The following is a 20,321-nucleotide window of genomic DNA, read 5'->3' as shown; positions in this document are numbered from 1 at the left end:
AAATTAAAAGAAGTCTTTTTTCTATGATGGAAACTTGGGTAGACTGTCCATACCAGCAACAGCAGGCAGACACTTTCAGTATGTTATTTAAAATAACTGAAGAAGGGCTGGGGTATTTACTTAGTGGTAGAACATGTGCTTGGCATGCCCAAGGCCCAGAGTTCGAACCCCCACACTAAAAATATAAATAACATTAAAATAACGTACCAGAAAATTTGGCTATTAAGAAAGTTGCTGAGATGGAGAAAAGGGAGATGTCTAAACAGAGGTTAGAATTTTATGTTTTTTGGGCTGGGGATGTGGCTCAAGCGGTAGCACGCTCGCCTGGCATGCGTGCGGCCCGGGTTTGATCCTCAGCATCACATACAAACAAAGATGTTGTGTCCGCCGATAACTAAAAAATAAATATTAAAATTCTCTCTTATTTAAGATTTGATTTCTATGTGTAAACTGAATAAAATGATAAATGTTGGTTTTCCTTGATTTGTGTTTGTCCTAACAAATTATTTTTCTAACTATAAAATTATATAAGTGATAAATGTTCATCAGAAAAATAGAACATACGTATAAACAACAAAAAGGAAAAAATGCTGTACTTCCATTGCTTAGAGATAATAGTGTTGAATTGTAGATGTCCAGCATTCTAGATATTCTTTGCATTATGAATCAGTCTTCTGTGTGTGTGTAGTACTGAGGATTGATCCCAGGGCCTTGCACATATTAAGCAAGCACTCTTAAGCTACACCCACAGACCTTTAACATTTCTTTTGTAATTTTCTTATTTTGAGACAGTGTTTCACTTAGTTGCCCAAACTGGCCTCAAACTTGAGATTCCCCGGCCTCAGCCTCTCAAAGCTGAGATTACAGGCATGCACCACATACCCGGTTTATATCTGTCTTTAAAAAATAAATTATTTGATGTATCCTCTTTGGTAAATTTAGCTTTTTTCTTTTTTTTTTTTTTTTTTCATGCAACGGTTTGAATATCTGTCTTAGTTGTCAAATCTTTTTTTATTTTTCATGACTGCCTAATAGTCCTTTGTGAAAAGTACTATAGTAAATTCTCTAAGATTGGAATTTAGATTGCTTCAATTTTTTTGCTGCAATAACATTTTTATCTAACATTTTCTCTTTGATTAATTCCATAAAATAATTTCCTGGGAGTAGAATATATTTTTTAAAGGATTTGCACATTTTAAGGCTTTGAAACATACCACCAGCTTTCCAGAAAGGCTATTCCCATCTTCAGGTTCTCTTCTCTCTAATTATTTTTATATGTGCATTAATATCTGAAATTTTTATAGTTGCAGAATGAAGAAGAGCCTGGGGAACCTGAACAGGCTGCAGGTGATGCTCCACCGCCTTATAGCAGCATCTCTGCAGAGAGTGCAGGTAGGTAATGGGGCAAGGTGGTTACTGAATTCTTAAATAAAATACACTTAGACCTTGTCTAGTATATGTTTATTGCTATTTGCCTTTGCATCAGCTTTTCTTAAGTTATCCTTGGCTTTATTTTTAGTTTGTAGTCAAAGATGAAAAAAATTCGCTTTACAAACTGAAAAACAGATAAAAGCCCATTTCATTGTGGCTTTTGTATAGAGCTTAATTTTATTCCAGCTGACTCTTGAAATTTAAAAAAGTAGAAAATGAGGAATTGGGTGATCACTTTCAGTTTTAGGATTGAATTCTTCATTAGCTGTACTGGTACTTATAGCCAATAATACCTGATACTTATAGCCAGTAATACCAATAATATAGTAATATACTGTATTAAATGTATTTTATGCTAGTAAATCCTTAATGAAGAAAACTAGAAATCTTCAAACCCTTTCATTCCATTTTGCTTCTCATAGCTTAAACTTTCTTTGCTTAGTCTTCTCATGCCAAATTATCTGTTATGTATGTGTGGACAAGTTGGGGAAGGAGAAAGAAAATGTCAGTAATTGATGTCTTTTGGTAACTAGTTTCTGAATACCAGTTCTGCTCTAATTTTTCAAAGTTGACCAGTTTTGATAGAAACTCTTCCATATTCTCTAAAACAGAACTATGGTAGAGTGGCATACACATGACCCATGTGCCACGACTGAATTCAGCCTGCTTCCAAGATAGATACTATAGGTGAATTGGGACATCATTGAACCTGCAGAGCTCAGACACAGCCTCATTTCAATACAGCAGTTTAGGCAGTTATTGTCAGTTGATATAAGATTGATAATCTCTGTGTCTCTGAGGTTGCCATTATAGTTACACAAAACAGGTCAGTCATTTCTCTGTTCTGTCCTCAGTCTCTGAACTCTTTGTAGTTCTATTGCCTTTTACTAGTTATGATTCTTTCATTTGTAAATACCTGGAAACCAATCCTGCTAATATAAGGTTTTGGAAAATTTCTAGATTATTTTCTAGAACCAAGTTAAGCCTGGAACATCAAGACTTGGAAAAGAAATCATAATGCCATCATCCTTTTTTCTCTCTAGACCATAAATTCTGGTCTTCCATTAAATCACAGCTCATTAAATTAATAAGAATTTTTTATTAATGATAAAAGTCCGTTATGTTTAGCTAGCCCAAATCATCAGAATGTGATTTTTTTTTTTTTTCCTGAATAGTATCTGAGTTTCTGTCTTCTGTGTTGTAAAACTTTAGACCATTTTAGATAGAACTCTCTCAAACACTTCTCGGTCTTACTTACATCTTATATTCTTTGTTTAAATTTTTCTATATGGTTTAGGGATTACAGTTAGAAACAGTCTCTGGTAGATGTCCTAGTATTGTGATGGCTTCAATGAGGTTTATTATTATTATTATTATAGAGGGAGATTCATTATATAAAATAGTGGGGTTCATTGTAAGATATTCATACAGGTACTTCATTGAGATTTATAGAACTTTGTGATTAAAGAATAGGTTCTCCATATTTGTCTCTCCCCCACCCCATTGTTAGATGATATACCTTGTTGCCACCAGCTTGAGGTCCTTTCACCTCTTTCTCATGTGTTTGTTTATCTGACTGTGGGCCTGAACAGTAAATAACAAAGCTTCTTAAGACTGTGTATAAAGTCAAGGTAGACTGTTTCTGGAATACAGGCCTGATGAACTCTCTCTTAAATATATAGTCTTTGGGGTTTGTGGTATTTCATCTTAATACTCGGGCCTTGAAGCTAAGCATGGTAGTGCACACCTGTAATCCCAGCAACTCAGTGGGCTGAGGCAGGAGGACCACAAGTTTTGAGGCCAGCCTCAGTAACTTATCAAGGCCCTAAACAACTTAGTGAGACCTTGTCTCAAAATTTAAATAAAATAAAGGACTGGAGATGTGGCTCAGTGATTAAAGTACCCCTGGGTTCATCCCAACTACCAAAAAAGAGAGGGGTGAGGCGGGGAGGGAGCGAGCTAGCTTAATATTCAGGCCTTGAAAATAAAGAGAAGGAAGGAAGCAGGGAGGGAGGAACTTACTTCCTACATCTCTAGATCTTTTTAGTTCCTATTAAATGAAGTGTCAAGAAAATGTGTTTATTTGTAGATTGTGAATTATACAAGAATATCAATTTTTTAATGATTTGAGCAAGAGTTTTCCTTTTTGAAAAAAGGAGACCTTTAACATAACCTTTCTCTCCTTGTTGAAGGGGCCTTTCTTTTTTTTGAGATGAATGTTAACTATTCATACCTATTAGTCCATTTATGAAAAAATGATTAAAGACTGGAGGGCATATGTACGTGTTGATGGGGGAAAAAGCACAAGTCATTATTAGGTATACTCACTTAACCTATTGTTACTTTATTTTGTAGTATGTTTTTTTAAAAATGACATTTTAAAAAAATGACTATGCCAGCAGATTAAAGTTTTTGGTTTTTGTAATATCTTCATATAACTAGGTTAAAAGAAAAATAAATTATATATGGAGTATTTATAATAAATGATGTACATACATGTGTTTTTTTATATTTTGTTATGTGTGTATGCACATGAATAGTTATTTTAATGTGGAACAAAGTGAGCTTTTTTTTTTTTTTAAGTAAACTCTTTTTTTAATAATATTTATTTTTTAGTTTTCGGCAGACACAACATCTTTGTTTGTATGTGTTGTTGAGGATTGAACCCGGGCCGCACGCATGCCAGGCGAGCGCGCTACCGCTTGAGCCACATCCTCAGCTCCTTAAGTAAACTCTTTAAACTGGATTACATGGCAGTTTCTATTTAATTTTCATGACCTTTTTTTGTTTTGTTTTGTTTTTTTTTTTTTTTTTTTTTTTTTTTTTTTTGGTACTGGGTATTAAGCCCAGGGTACTGAGCTATATCTCTAGTCTTTTCTGTTTTTTATTTTGAGACAGGGTCTTGTTAGGTTGCTGAGGCTGGCCTTGAACTTGCTGTCCTCCTGCCTCAGCCTCCTTAGTTGCTGGGATTACAGACATGTGCTACCACAACCAGCCTACATTTTCTTTTAAAAGTTTTATTATTTTGCTTCTCACATTAAGATCTGCATTCCATCTGCAGTTGATTTTTCTATATAGTATAAAGTAATGTGCAAGATTAATTTTGTTCTAGTTTGGACATCTATTTGGCTTCAGCACTGTTATTGAAAAGACCATCTTTCTCCACTCTTCTGTAGTATTACCATTGTTCTAATTCAGGTGACCATATTTGTGTAGATCTCTTTATGCCTCACTATTGTGTTCTTTGATTTATTTATCCTTGAGTATCCTGCTGTTTTATAAATTTGATGTCTGATTATGGGTCCCTCAGCTTTAAATTTTTTTTTATTTTTTATTTTTTTTTTTGTTACTGGGGATTGAACCCAGGGTCTTGTGCATGCTTAGCAAGTGTTCTGAGCCACAGTGTCAGCCCTGTGCACCCATTCAATTATTATTATTATTTTTTTTTAATACCAACTCCTTTAATGTTTTACTTTGGAGATCGGGTTTGCTAAGTTGCCCAGACCAGCCTCAAACTTGATGATCCTCCTGCCTCAGCCTCCAGAGTAGCTTGGCTTACAGGTTTGAGCCACTGTACTGGGTTCCTTCCGTTTTTTAGCTTTTCATAATTGCTTTGACTATTCTTGACCTTTTATATTTCCATGTATATATTTTTTTCAATTTATTTTTTTTTAGGTAGATACAATATCTTTATTTTTTATTTTTTTTATGTGATATTGGGGATCGAATCTAGCATTCCACGCATGCCAGGCGAGCATGCTACTGCTTGAGCCACATCCCCAGCCTCCATGTATATTTTAGAATCAGGTTGTCAGTTTCCATAAAATGGACAAAACAAAAGCCCTGCTAGAATTTTAGTTCATATTACACTGTATTTGTGGATCAGTTTGAAGAGAATTAACATCTTTGTATATAATGTTGTCTTCGAGTTTATGAACATGATTTATTTATTAAGACCTTTAACTTCTTTCCATATTTTGTAGGTTTCATTGTAGAAGGTCCTGCAAGTTTTTATTCTATTTATTTTTAGGTGTTTGATACCTATTGGTGCTATTGTAAATGATTTCATTTTCTATTTGTTGCTGGTATATACAAATATGATTCATGTTTTATATTAACTGTATATCCAGAGACTTTGCTAAATTCTCATATTTTAATAGTTTATAGATAATTTTGGATATTCTACATATGCAGTAATGTCATCTGTAATTGACAGGGTTTTTTTTTTTTTTAATTTTTAAATCTTTTTTTTTCTTTTTCTTGTCATATTGTACCAGCCTAGGACTTTTAAGAAATGTTTAGTTAGAAGAGGTAATAGTGCATAATTTTGTTTCATTCTCTAATCTTAGGAAAGAAAACTTTTAATAATTTATCATTAACTATGATGTTCACACTTTTTTTTTTGGTAGAGATTTGTGACCAGATTAATGAAGTTTTTTTTTTTTTCTTGTTTTACTAAGTGTTTTATGGATGAATTTTATCGAATACCTTTTATGCCTATGTCATGATAGTAGAATATTTTTCCTTTTTTATTAATGATGTGCATTATGTTGATTCACCATTATAGTAATAGATTACAGTAAAATTTTGAAAGTTAATTATAATTAAATTAAAAATGTTTAAAACTTGATGAATGGTAATATTTTTTCAAATTTTTAAATTTTTTGGAAGAATTATGTAGAAATTTAATCCACTTACAGCTATATATTTTCTGCTTGTATTGGATCTTTCATAATAGAGGTCAATGAGAATGGAGGTGCAGTGTTAAAAAGAGGAAATGAAAATTTTAATAGAGATAAGTAATTGTTCTGTTACTGAATTAGTTAGCTTAATTAAGCATACCGAAGGAAATAATATGTGGTAAAAAATCATGTGAAAGAGTTAAAGTACCAAAATAAGAAATGAATTTTAAGCTTTGGCTTTTTTTTCTTTCCAGTTGATTTACTCGTTGTTAATAGGAGGAAACCACAATACAGATTTATATATACACATGTGAAGTATTTTTAGCTGAACTGTTTTCCTTATTCTACTATTAAACTTACTTGCCTTTTGAGAACCTACACGATGGCGTTCTCAAATAGTGTTTGAAAAGCAGTTGGAGGGGCTAGGGATGTGGCTCAAGCGGTAGTGCGCTCTCCTGGCATGCATGCGGCTGGGGTTCGATCCTCAGCACCACATACAAACAAAGATGTTGTGTCCACCGAAAACTAAAAAATAAATATTAAAAAATTCTCTCTCTCAAAAAAAAAAAGCAGTTGGAAATAAGGGTCCAAAGTGAGTCTAGATTTCAAATAACTGAGAATTGAATAAATTTAAAAATCATCCGTAGTCTCTTACGTTCTTTTTTTTTTGGTACTGGGGATTAAACCCAGAGGCACTCTACCACTGAGCCATATCCCCAGCCCTTTTTATATTTTATTTAAAGATAGGGTCTTGCTGAGTTTCTTAGAACCTCACTAAGTTGCTGAGGCTGGCTTTGAACCCTCCATCCTCCAGCCTCCTGAGCTGCTGGGATTATAGGTGTGCACCGCTGCACCCAGCTCTTAACATTCATTTCTAAAAGTCTTGGGGTTTTTTTGTTTTGTTTTTTTGCAGTACTGGAGATTGAACCCAGGGCCTCAGGCTTACTGGTCAAGCGCTCTACCACCCAGCCTTACATGTATTTCTTGATTCAGTTATTCTATATGTATCTTAAGAAAAGAATGGATTTTATTTGCCACAATTAATGGAAATCCTTTTATTCCTTTAGTTCAGCGACTCATCAGACAACGTGACTTTTTTTTTCCTGCAGCCTATTTTGACTACAAAGACGAATCTGGGTTTCCAAAGCCCCCATCTTATAACGTGGCTACAACGCTGCCCAGTTATGATGAGGCTGAAAGAACCAAGGCTGAAGCTACCATCCCTTTGGTCCCTGGAAGAGTAAGTGTAGTTTGCCATTCTGACACATGATGGACTGTTTTATGGGAATTGTTATTTTCATTATCCAATTTTGTTATTCCTTGGGATAGTATTGATTAGTAAAAGCATAGCTAATTTTAAACAAGTACGTTTTCTTTTGGGATAATGAATATTTCTTCCTGAAAAATAATAAGTTATAGAAGAATGAATGAGCAGATAATCAATCACTACAAAAGTCAGCTTATTTTTTCTGTCTCTAAAACTGCTGCCACAGCTTTCTTAAGTCTCTGAGGGTGATTGAAACATCTTGGAGCAGGAGCTGATTTAGGAAACACTCCGACTGCCTTGATTCTGCACAGTTAATAGATTGGTGTTAGGTAGGTAGTAGCTAGGGAGGTCTATAGAAAGAAGAAATATGTGCAAGTTCATAGAATTGAACTTCCTCTAGTAGTCCAGATAATACCATTTGTGGGGGTATAATGAGTTCAGATCTCATCTAGCCTGATGTTGATTCATGAGAATGAGATAAGCCAGCAGAGATTTTAGGGTACTCTTGGCTCTTGATGTTTTTGTAAGCAGTATACATATAGTTTCATAAATATTCATGCAGGTCAAGATCATGCATGTAGAACCTTGGGCCTCATATTAGGAAAGTTGGGGCAATCAGGGTTTCAGGGTCTAGGCCTGGCAAGAAACTGGAGGGAGTGGTAAAATAAGAAGAGAAGTCCAGCTAGGCATAGTGGTGCACACTTTTAACACTAGCTACTTGGGAAGCTGAGGCAGGAGGACTGTAAGTTAGAGGCCAGCCTCAACAACTTAGCAAAACTCTGGCTGGGGGTAGGGGTGGGGTGGGGTGGACACCCGGAACAGCTGAAGGTTGAAGCTCAGTGGTAGAGCACCCAGTGTGTTCAATCTCTAGTAGTGGGGGAGGGGCAGAGAAAGAAGTTCCCCTGACTTTAGGATAGTGGGCTGTTTATAGGCTGTGCCTGCTATAAGGAGTGGAGCTCCTAAAACCACTGCTTGAAAGAAATCAGTAAAAGCTGATCCTACATGATAAATGCATTCAGATCTTGTTGGTGCTAAGGAAAAACTTAAGAACCCTTGTGGAGTTTATTGTCTAAACACAAAAAACAGTCCTGACCTGCCGTATTTACTGGAAGCAAAAAATGTGTTTGGTACTGTGCTTGGTGCTTTTATATATTTTGTATATTGTTTTCAACCCTCAAATAACCTCTCAAAGTAGATAGTATATTATCTTCATTGTATTGATGTAAAAATTTAGGTCCAAAGAGATGAACTAACTTGCCTGAAGTCATTTGGCTAATAAGTAGCAGAAGTGAAAGTCAACCCTAGATATTCTAGACTCCAGAGTCCTTCCTAGTATGTTCAGTGTACTTTACAAACCTGTTGGAATAGATGGTAACTAGAGCACTCTGGAGATGATTAATACCATTTGTGGGGGTATAATGCTAGACTGAGGCATTTAAAATTTGTATCTGGCTCATCTGGAGTCCACTTCAGAATTCTTTTATTTGAAAAGTATGCATAGTTAAGAGCTTTTTTTGGGGGGTGGGGTATAATATTGGGGATTGAACCCAGGGCCTCACACATGCTAGGAAAGCACTCTATCACTGAATTACACCCCCACCCCCTTATTGGAGACTGGATATCTCTCCCAGTCTGTCCTTGAACTTGGAATCGTCTTGCCTTATTCTTCCTAGTAGCTGGTATTATAGGAATGTACCTCTATACCCAGCCTAAGAGTTTCTTAATGCTGTCTTATTCAGGAGATATGCATAGATCACTTTTTTGTATAAGGTGCTACATATTCTGTAGTGGATGAGTAAAGAGCTTTGTATATATTAGGATACAGAGCTTAAAATCCAGCTAGGTTAAAAGGCCCACAGATATTCGTATCTACTCTGAGATGAGCAATGAGCATCAAGAATTGACTTTTTACTAGGTTATCATGGCGAAAGATGGGATTTGTAGTAGGCCCAGAGTTTTGATGAATTAAGAGCATTCCAGAGGGGAAAAAGCCCAGAAAGCAGATGTAAATTTAACCCAGTATAAGGGGCAGTTTTGTGGATGTAGTCATTGGGTTTTTCATGAGCAAGGACCTTCTAAAGGGAAATAGAAAGATGTGACCAGAGCTCTCATTTGTATGATCCTTGGAATGCTAGACTGAGGCATTTAAATTTTGTATCTGGCTCATGTGGAGTCCTTTCAAATCAGGAGTATTGAAGGAATAGTCTAATATTTTGGAAACATTAATCTGGCAACTATTTATGGGAGAAATCATGACAGAAAAGATCCCAAGGACAGGAAGAACATTTAGAAAGCATATACAGAATAAGTTACTTCATGTATTTTTGGTGTATAACTTTGAGTAGCTATGCAAAAAACAGTTTGTTTCTGCCAGTCTTGCGCACCTGTAATTCCAGCTACTCAGGAGTCTTAGGCAGGAGGATCATGAGTTCTAAGTCAGCCTGGATTTAGTGAGATCCTGTCTCAAAATAAAATTTAAAAGGCTGGGGACAAGCTGGGTGTAATGATGCATAATCCCAGTGATTCTGGAGGCTGGAGCAGGAGGAATGCAAGTTTGAGGCCAGTCCCAGCAATTTACTGACCCTCAGTAACTTTGTGAGACTGTTTCAAAATAAAAAGAGCTAAGGAAGTAGCTCAGCGGTAAAGTGCCCCTGGGTTTAATTCCCAATACCCTTCCACTCTCCTTAAAAAAAAAAAAAAAAAGACAAGATCTTATTCTGCTAATATTAACTTAGATATTTAATATTTTTGAAAAATTTGTTTTAAGCTAGGCATTGTGGTACATGTCTATAACCATAGTGACTAGGAAGCCTGAGGCAAGAATATCTCAAATTCAAGGCCAATCTAGGCAACTAGGTGCAAGACCCTGTTTCAAAATAAAAAATTAATAAGGGTTCGGGGTGTAGCTTAGTGATAGAGTACCTCTGGGTTCAGTTCATGGCACCACCAAAAAAACAAAACACAACTGTAAAACGAACATTCTTATAAAGATTTAAAATGATAGGAGAAGTGTGTTCAGTTAGAAAAAACAGCTGCCACTGACACTTCCCTTTCTTTAGTTCCCTTCTCAAGGGTAACCACCAGTAACAGTTTGGTATAGATGTTCCTCTCCAGACCCTTTTCTGTGTAGGACAAGTTTTGATTTTTTTTTTTTTTTTTTAAATTTTAATGTCTTTCTTGAGCTATGTAGAGCTTGTTACTTTCAGTTTTAAGTTATACTCAATTACCTTTAAATATCTCAGTACATACCTACATCAGTTGAAAAGATAAGCCACATAAGTTGGTGTTGGTCAAGATCATGTTCCTTTTAAATCTGCAATATTGTGTTTTCAAGTTAGAATAGAAAAGATCCTGTATGCAAGTAAGACTGTAGGTGAATTTGTTTCAGACTTATATACCAACACAAACAAATGCTTTTGGACAAGTTGAGCAGTGGGCAGCTCTAGAGACTCTTCATGTATCATGCTGTCTTCCTCCTATCCCCTTAGTACGGTCCTAGATTACTATTATATTATAGGCCCTAAACAGGCCCTTGATTACTGATTTTCTAGAATTTAAGTCAAATGTGTAAACAATTTTTTAAGATAATTTTGAAAAAGAAAATAGTTCTTTGTGAACTTTAAAAAATATTTTTTCCCACTTTACCACTGAACTACATTCCCAGCCTTTTATATTTTTTGAGACAGGGTTGCATTAAGTTGGTGAGGGTCTTATTAAATTGATGAGGCTGACCTTGAACTTTCAAACCTTCTTCCTCAGCCTTCCAAATTGCTGGGATTACAGGTAGGCATCACTGCGCCTGCCTGTGAACTTTTAAATTATTATTATTATTTTTTACATTTGAATTAGATGGGATATAATTTCTCATTTTGAACTTTTAAATTATTAAAATATATTGTTAAAAGACTTTCCACTGGGGCTGGGTGTGCAGCTAAGTGATATAGTGTGTCCTTAGCAGGCAGGAGGTCCTGGTTTCATTCCCAGCACCAGTGGGGGGAAAAAGAATTTGGGTTATAAAATGAAAAATTTATTTAGAAAACCATGGAGATTAAAAAAAAGATTTATTTCAACTCTAATTATATCTTTTACTTTATGATGCAAAATGAAATTATTGATTTACCTTTTTCTTTTCAATTAGGATGAAGATTTTGTGGGCCGGGATGATTTTGATGATGCTGACCAGCTGAGGATAGGAAATGATGGGATTTTCATGTTAACTTTTTTCAGTAAGTATATACACACAGCAGAGTCACTTCTTACAAACCAGGGTGCTTTGGATTAATATGTAGAAAATATAATTAAAGCAGTTATGGGAGGGCTGCATTTTTACATGAGCTAAGCTTCATTTTCCAAGTCCACAGAGTCTCTTTACATTATTCCTACTCACACCTAATCTGTAGAGTAGGAATTAAATGCCCTTGTCTGATAAATTGTCTTCTATAAGCGTCAAAATCAACCTGATTTTTTCCCTTTGATATTATTGTTCATTTATCTTTTCATGAATCTCATTTAGAATGAGCAACTATTTTTTTTCCTCTCTATTAAAAACAAAGAAAATGCAATGTTTTTAGAGGTAATGTTATATAAACTGTTAGAATTCACAGCAGGATGAGTAACATGAATCAGATTATTTGGGGGCACCAATTTAATGGCCAAGGTATTTATTTATTTATTTAAATATTTATTTATGTATCTTTAGATTTTTAGGTGGATACATTAGTTTGTTTTTATATGGTGCTGAGGATCGAACCCAGTGCCTCATGCATACTAGGCGAGCACTCTACCACTGAGCCACCACCCCAGCCCCAAGCATTTATTTTATTTGCTGAAGTATATAACATACAGTGAAGAGCACAGGTCGTGCGTATGCAGTTTTGGTGACTGTTAAGGCATTTTGGGCATGAATAGAAATAAACATAATAGTATAAAATGATATTCAAAGAGGATTTTTTTTTATTGCTTTTAGGAGAAGACAAGAGGATGGTTGTTTGGGAGAGGTGGGGTAAGGGTTGTGAAGGCCAGGCTGTCTTTTATCCTTGGGAAAGTCACCGAAGCAGAGGCAGATGTAAAGGGCATTCCTGCTTCTTCTCCAATAAGACCTGGTTGGCATTTTTTTTTCCCCTTCTCCTTTTTCAGTGGCATTCCTCTTCAACTGGATTGGGTTTTTCCTGTCTTTTTGCCTGACCACCTCAGCTGCAGGAAGGTATGGGGCCATCTCAGGATTTGGTCTCTCTCTAATTAAGTGGATCCTGATTGTCAGGGTAAGTTGTACAACAGGAAAGATAGATCCTCCAGAGAGACAATAATCAGAATGATTTTGAATGTTTGACTTTTTTCATTTGCATTTTCGAAGTTATCTCAACATTTAAAATTATACTAATCTTTGTTTCTGGTTTTATAATGTAGTTGAACCAAAATCAGTTGCAAGTGGTTCCTGCATCCAATTTTTGTAGTTAAATCTAATGAATATTGGTTTATTCTACCGGTTGTTCACCAGCTGCTTTCTTTGTTTTTATTCATTTATTTTTCATGGTGCTGAAGATTGAATGTAGGCTTCATGCATGCTAGGCAAGCACTTTACCACTGAGCTACACCCTAGCTCTGCCTTCTTGTTTTTAATACTTAAGGTAATGTGTATGTACAATCCAAAATTAGTTATTTGTATAATAAAAAGGATATCACTTCTTTGGTGTTTCATCAAAAACAGGCATTCCTCTCATTAATTCTTCTGAATTGTTAATCTTAATTTCTTCTTCTTCTCTCTGTTTGTTTTTCTTCCTTCTGGGATTGGTTAGGCCAAAATATTTGTGGATACAACAATATTTAACAATATTGTTCCATTAGGGATCAAATTAGAGAGATGTGTGTTCCTTCAGTGATTTGGGAGTTGCCAGTTAAAATCATACGAAGTTATTTAAAGTTATAAAACATCCCAACTTTTAAAATATTCTCTGATTTCCGTTAAGTTTATTATTGTTGTTGTCTTCCTTGTAGAGCAAATCAATTTACTCATTGTAAGTTGGCATACTTAAATACTCAGTTCTTCAAAGTAGTTCCATTTTATTTATTCTGGAACACTTTTAGCATTTTTAGGTTTCCAGAATCCTTTAAGAATCTGATAAAAAACAGGAGCTTTCCCCCTAGGCAGCTAATGTACATTCATCTAAAACTTCGGCTTTAAGTTAAGAACTTAGGCCACAAAGAAGTTTTCATTCCTTCTCTAAATCTTGTTATACTTTATTAATAAATAAAATACTATATCATAGGCCTCCCTTATTTTCAGTTTTGCTTTCCATGGTTTCAGTTCCCTGTGATCAATCCAAGTCTGAAAATATTAAATGGAAAATTTTAGAAATAAACAATTTGTTCATTCTGAATTGCATGCCATCCTGAACAGTGTGATGAAATGAAACATCCTACTGAAGACCTGAAGGATTGTTCTGCTGGTGTACTCATGTGGAATAAACTTCCCACTGTAGTCACTTAGTAGCCATCTCAGTTATCAGATTATCAGGTTATCAAAACCCTTGGGTCCAGGTCATCCTTATTTTACTTAATAATGGCCCCAAAGTATAATTCATAATTTGGATATGTCAAAAAGAAGCCATAAAGTGCTTTCTTTTTGTGAAAAGGTCAGTTCTTGATAATAAATGGGCAAGAATCATAGACTGGGGTTCCTCTTCCTTTCTCCCTTCCTCCCTTCCTCCCTTCCTCCCTTCTTCCTCTTCCTCCTCTTCCTTTTTCTTCCTTTCTTTTTGGCAGTACTGAGGATTGAACCCAGGGCCTTTTAATGTTAGGCAAGTTCTCTACCACTGAGCTACATCCCCAACACTTTTTTATTTTATTTTTGAGACAGGATCTCACTAAGATGCCCAGCCTGGCCTCAGACTTGCAATCTTCCTGTCTCTCTGGGATTACAGGAGTATACCCCCACACCTAGCTATTTACTGAAGTTTCTAAGATTTATAATACAATATGATATTTTGAGAGCAAAACCAAGCTCACATAACTTTTTTCACAGTATATTAAAATTGTTTTAATATTAGTTATTGTTAATCTCTTCCTGTGCCTAATTTATAAATTAAACCTTATTGGAGGTAGGTACGTATAGGAAAAAAACATTTTATACGTAGGGTTTGGCACTATCTGCAGTTTCAAGCATCCACTGGGGGGTCTTGAAAGTCATTCTGTATGGACGGGTGGGGGATTGCTATATATGAATTCTCAAACTACAGTAAATTCTTTGATATCAAAACCTCCAAACAAAACAAATAGAATTAGTTACTAATCTTTCTTTGAAACTAAATTTTTGACTGATTTTTAACTGATTCAAATGATCAGCTTAAATCAGTTAGGATGCTTTTTGAATGTGAATAACTGAAAACCCAGCTCCAAGTGGCTTAGAAAATCAGAAAAACAATGGAGAAAGTTTATTTTCCATGAAAATGAGTCCTGACATGGAGGTTAGTTAAATCAGTAGTTCATGAACATCATGAGGGAGAGCTGATATTTAGCATGTTGCTATCATTCTCACTAAAGATGGCAGTTTCCGATACTACATTGAAACACAACGACACTCAGCAGGAGAAAGGGAGTTACAGGTGGTTTCTCCATTTGTAATGGAGTCATGTCCTGATAAACTTATTTTGTAAGTTGAAAATATTATTAAGTAAAAAATGCATTTGATAACACCTAACCTATCAAATGTAGAGTAGCATCAGAGTATACAGTAGAGTGCCAGTTTCCCCTCATGATTACATGGCTGACTGAGAGCTGTGGTTCATTGCTGCTGCCCAACAGAGAACGTTGCATGTGACTAGTGCAGGAAAAGAGCAGTACTTTGAAGTATGGTTTCTACTGAATTCTTATTGCTTTCACACATCTTAAAATTGAAAATTTTTAAGTTGAAAAATCTTGTTGGCCTATCTGTATTTCTTGTTGTTGGTAGTTTTTTCCCCATTCTTCTGTAAGAGCAAGTAAGCGTTTTCAGAAATCCTGAATTTCTGTTGGCCAGAATGACACCCTGTGTTCATTTCTAAACCAGTTACTAGCAAAAGCATAGGATTAACCAAGGTGAAGGCAAGGCTGGAGGAGTAGGAACAAAACTGGGCCTTGTAGAAAAGAGGCAATATTAGGAAAACAATTAGTTTTAGCACTGCATAAATCAAGTAAAACTCTCATTGAAGCATGTTTTAAGAAGGGCAAATACTGTGTTGGGGGGAGTATTTTTTAAAAATCAAATTTTATATACTTTAAAAACAAGGGAGGTGGTCGGGCGGAGGGGCGCACCCCTGTAATCCCAGCAGCTTGGGAGGTTCACAAGTTCAAAGCCAGCAACTCAGTGAAACCCTGTCTCTAAATAAAATACAAAATAGGGTTGGGGATGTGGCTTAGTGGTCCACTGCCCCTGAGTTCAATCCCTGGTACTGTTAAACTGATACCAAGACCCTCAAATAACTCTCAGACCACACATTGCCATTCCAGTTAAGCTTTTATTGCTGGCCAGTGGCAGACACTCTACTCTCTAAAAGGAAGATGGTCAGAGTAACGTGCCCACCTTCAGCTGGCCTCATATTTAAGCCAAAAAACCACAAAAGGGATGTTTGGAGGTTTAGCCAATGTAAGCAAGCAAGTACAGAAGCTGAATTGGGCAGTTAACGAGACAATGCAATGGGTACATTGGTATTTCCCACAGGACTTTCCAGATTGGCATAGCAGCAAGCAAGCAGAAAGGAAGTGGGTCAAAATGACCTTAATTGAGTGTAAGAGAATGGTTACTAACGTCTAGACAATCAATCTCTGACAAGGGACATTGCCCAAGAAAGATGGAAAGCAAAGAGAACAATTTTATATTGTATAAGAATTGCTAGGTAACTATTAATGGGTACAGAGGTGGGGCTTTCCCACAGGAGAAGCATTTCTTACATGATATGGAGTCTCAGGATCAAATGGAGTCTGTTTGGTCATTGCACATCCTGGCCCATAATAATATGAAACAAAAAACAAAAACAAGGAGGCCATAAAACTAAAGCTATAAAAGGACTGCTTTTCATGAAAGGAAATAGATTTACATTTATCAGATCATTTCAAATCAGTAACACATTAACATACTTCAACTTGCCTTTTTTTTTTTTTGTGGGGGAGTGCTAGGGATTGAACCCAGGGCTTTGTGCACGCAAGGCAAACACTCTACCAACTGAGCTACATCCCCTCAACTTGCACTTTCTAAACTTTTATAAGGGCTAAATGTCAGCAGTGGTTTAACAAATGCCTTGTATATTATGCGCCATTAAATTACTGTGTAAAATTGTATTTGTTAAGCTGATATAAAGTGTTTTCCTTATTTTTTAGTTTTCCACCTATTTCCCTGGATACTTTGATGGTCAGTACTGGCTCTGGTGGGTGTTCCTGGTTTTAGGTAAGCACTTCTAATATAAGAAAAGGAGAGAAAAATTTATGTTAAATTTTACAAGTAAAATTACTTTTAGTAAACCATCATCTCACTTATTACATAGCAATATAATAATTATCCATTAAAAGTATAATTTTGAAAATGTTTCTTTCTTAAAGATTAGGCTGTTGTCACCATCAGAGTAATGTGCATGTTAATGATGAGTCTGTAGTGGTTTTCTTAACCCATTTATGGATACTTCTTCCCCATTTGATCAATAGGGCATTACTCATGAGAAGACTGGATAATCTGTGGAGTTTCCTCCCTGTTATTGCCACAAAGTGTTCACAAACTCAGCCGTGTATTAAACTCCTGAGTGTATGTAGTTCATTTTTGGTTAGATCTCAGTAGACAACAGAAATGGATAGCCTTATTAGACATAACTTCTGAAATGACTGTTATTGGTTTTCTAGAATTCTTTAGTTTACCATTTAAGAATTATTTTATAGTGGGGAGGAAACTTTAAAAAAAAAATCCAGGTAGTTCAGACTATTAGTTTTTGTTGTTGTTGTTGGTGGTGGTGGTGTGTGTGTGTGTGTGTGTGTGTGTGTGTTTTATGTGTATAGTGCTAGGGATTAAACCCAGGGCCTTGTGCATGTAAGGCAAGCACTGCACCCATGGAGCTACATCCTCAGCCCAGATTATCAGTTTTAAGATTTTATTTTTTTACTCTAAATATTTCCTTTAGAAGTAAAAAAAAAAAAAAAAAAAAGACTAACCAAACAAATAGACAAGCCCACTGGGTGAATTGTTTTAATGTGGCTTCTTCATTATTCATAAATAAAATGTATGTGATACAGTAAGAGAGGCCATCATAACTGTTGTTACATCTTAGAAGCAAGAGCTGGGCTGTTTGCAGCTGTTTGATGTGATTGCCACGTTCCCCATTGGTGACACCATTTTCTCCTACCTCCAGGTTTGGGCCCTCTTGTTGCCTCTGTATTAAAGATTCTTGGTGGTATTCTGCCCATGGACCTGGCACAACCTAGTGACTATACCCAATAGGTGCTTAATAGGTTTAATAGATTCAGGACGTGCTTTGCTTAGTTTGACAGAGTCATGTGTTGCTGACCCTAAATTTTACATAGAAAATACAAGTCATTTATCACTTTATTCCCTGTCCTTTTCTGCAAGCAGCATCATTCACTGTGCTGTTGGTCATTGGAATTCCAGTAATTGAAGAGAGATAAAGTGATTTTTTTCCCCTCCATTGATTACTGAGAAGTTTAATAATAAAAATTACCAATAAGACAATAACTTAGGGAGAATAATTCTTTGATTTGCTTATTCTCTAAATTGTATTTTCAAAAGAAAGCCTGACTAAGCCTAAAGTTAAATCGAATCCTGAATGAACCAAAGCAGAGTTTTTAAGTATGTGTGCAGACTGGTTGATTGCAGCATAAATTATTTAAAGAAATTTAATGGATAGATTTTCTTTTTATATAAAAGTTTCATGGAAGATGGATTTATGATACTTTATCATTGATCATTCCTGCTGTGTACTGTTTTCTTATATGCAAAACATGTTAAGACATTGGTTATACTTATATGCTTTTGCACCCAATGTTTTGGTCATTTTTGGAACTTTTATCGAGAAGAACTTGTTTTATGGAGTTTCTTCTGCAAGGGACTTGGCATGGGTCTCAGACTGGAAGCTCATGAACTACATCTAGCCTGTGGTTGTGGTTTGTTTCAACTCTTTGTTTTGTTTGTTTATTTTTGCAATACTGGGAAATAAACCCAGGGGGCACTCTACCACTGAGATATATCCCCAGCTCTTTTTAAAATTTTTTATTTTGAGACAGGGACTTACTGAGCTACTCAGGCTGGCCTTGAACTTGCAGTCTTTCTGCCTCAGCCTCCTGAGTTGCTGGGATTATGTTACTATGTCCAGCTATACCACAGTTTGTTTTTTTTTCCTTGTAGTTGTCAACATTTAAAAATCAAAATTTTTCATAGAAATCATCCATGAGTTTTTTGTTTGTTTTGTTTTACTTTTCTTAAAAGTTGGAGTATCCAGCAAAACTGGTCTATATTCTCATCCCACACAGCACCCTTTGGTTGGATCTGAGCTGATTCGTAGCTATCCCTTCCATACACAGGTCACATGCTCTCCCTTTTAGAAGGACTCTGCCTCCCCCCTCGCCCATCCCAGCATTTGGAAGGGTAACCCTTAATTTACTGTTGTGTGCTTTTTTTAAAAAAAATATTTTTTTAGATGTTGGACCTTTATTCATTTATATGCAGTGCTGAGAATCAAACCTAGTACCTCATACATGCTAGGCAAGTGCTCTACCACTGAGCCACAACTCCAACCCTACTGTGTGCTTTTGATGCCAAACAGAATCGTATTCACTGAGCCCAGCCACTACAACTCTTGCTTATTGCCCAAATCATTTCTCCTGAGTACAAAGTTTTCCACCTCTGAGTATACTTAAACATGTGTCCAAAAGAAAGTGATGGACTAATAAAAAAGAGGGAGGAGGGAACAGGTGAAAGGGTAGTGACTGCTAATGGGCACAGGGTTTGGGGGAGTAAGAAACATGTTTTAAAATTAGATTGTGGTTATGGTTGTACAAGTCAGTAAGTAAACTGGAGCCCAGCTTACTGTATACAGTAAACTTTATGTATCTTTCAATAGCAGTGTTTAAAATGTACTCAAAACTCAGGGACCATCTCCGAAGGAGAGTCAGGAGTGTATGGTTTCCATTGGAGGGGTAGCATCACCTCCCCACAAACCATTTCAAGAAGTGCAGACTTCTGTAAATGAGTAGACTCTGGTATAGTCATAAAAACAAACAAACAAACAAAAACAGCATTAATGAGAGTAGAGAAAGAAGAGCTTAATAGCAGAATATGAGAAATGCTGTAATAGGTGGAGGCATCCTGACATCTAGTGGACAGCTTTATGTACTGTCATCAACAACAAAAAAATCTCAAGAAAGTTTAGAATATTTTTTACCTGAGAAAAACTCTGTTCTAACTTCTCCCTGTTTTGGAACTTATTATCTTGGATTTCTTTCTTTCTTTTTTTTTTTTTAACTCAGTAGATAGTGAGGCCTTCAAATATAAATGTCTGGCCTCATCTTTTCTTTTTCCTTTTTAGACCTATTAGATTCTCAATATGCAAAATAGACTCTTGGCTCATGAGATTATGCCTTCTCATTGATGAATGGATAATTTGGTATAAAAAAATCTTTTGGAGATTCTGGAAATTGCTCATGCTTTAATATCCTTTAGCAGAAAAATGACAAAGAATTGCTATCAAGAGGGATATTTCTGGGATGGGGACTTAACATGGAAATTATAAATTCACTTGACTTTTCTTTTTTAAATTAGGCTTTCTCCTGTTTCTCAGAGGATTTATCAATTATGCAAAAGTCCGGAAGATGCCAGAAACTTTCTCAAATCTCCCCAGGACCAGAGTTCTCTTTATTTATTAAAGGTATGAGGGCGGGGTGGGGTGGGGGTGGGGATGGTGTTGGGGAGG

The 20,321-nt window shown here is 35.9% G+C and overlaps 1 protein-coding gene and 1 non-coding gene across 3 annotated transcripts in view; one reads left to right on the top strand and one right to left on the bottom strand.

Annotated features, from left to right (window-relative positions):
• Ndfip1 (Nedd4 family interacting protein 1) overlaps positions 1–20,321 on the top strand; it is a 51,726-nt gene that overhangs the window by 22,903 nt on the left and 8,502 nt on the right. The window contains exons 2-7 of one of the 2 annotated variants that reach the window (XM_027927734.2): positions 1,305–1,392; positions 7,223–7,353; positions 11,519–11,606; positions 12,517–12,641; positions 16,732–16,798; positions 20,171–20,276. In XM_027927734.2, coding sequence (XP_027783535.1) covers positions 1,305–1,392; positions 7,223–7,353; positions 11,519–11,606; positions 12,517–12,641; positions 16,732–16,798; positions 20,171–20,274 — 603 coding nt within the window. In that variant the 3' untranslated portion in view covers positions 20,275–20,276. Of the gene's footprint in view, positions 1–1,304; positions 1,393–7,180; positions 7,354–11,518; positions 11,607–12,516; positions 12,642–16,731; positions 16,799–20,170; positions 20,277–20,321 lie in introns of both variants that reach the window. The other variant, XM_027927733.2, reaches the window with a different exon arrangement.
• Trnaa-ugc (transfer RNA alanine (anticodon UGC)) lies at positions 16,519–16,591 on the bottom strand. Its single transcript has one exon. It is a non-coding gene; the product is annotated as a tRNA-Ala (tRNA).

This window comes from Marmota flaviventris, chromosome 5 (genome assembly GCF_047511675.1).
Source record: "Marmota flaviventris isolate mMarFla1 chromosome 5, mMarFla1.hap1, whole genome shotgun sequence".
Classification (NCBI taxonomy): domain Eukaryota; kingdom Metazoa; phylum Chordata; class Mammalia; order Rodentia; family Sciuridae; genus Marmota; species Marmota flaviventris.
Note: the sequence above shows the minus strand (reverse complement) of the source record. Positions and strands in the feature narration are given on the sequence as shown.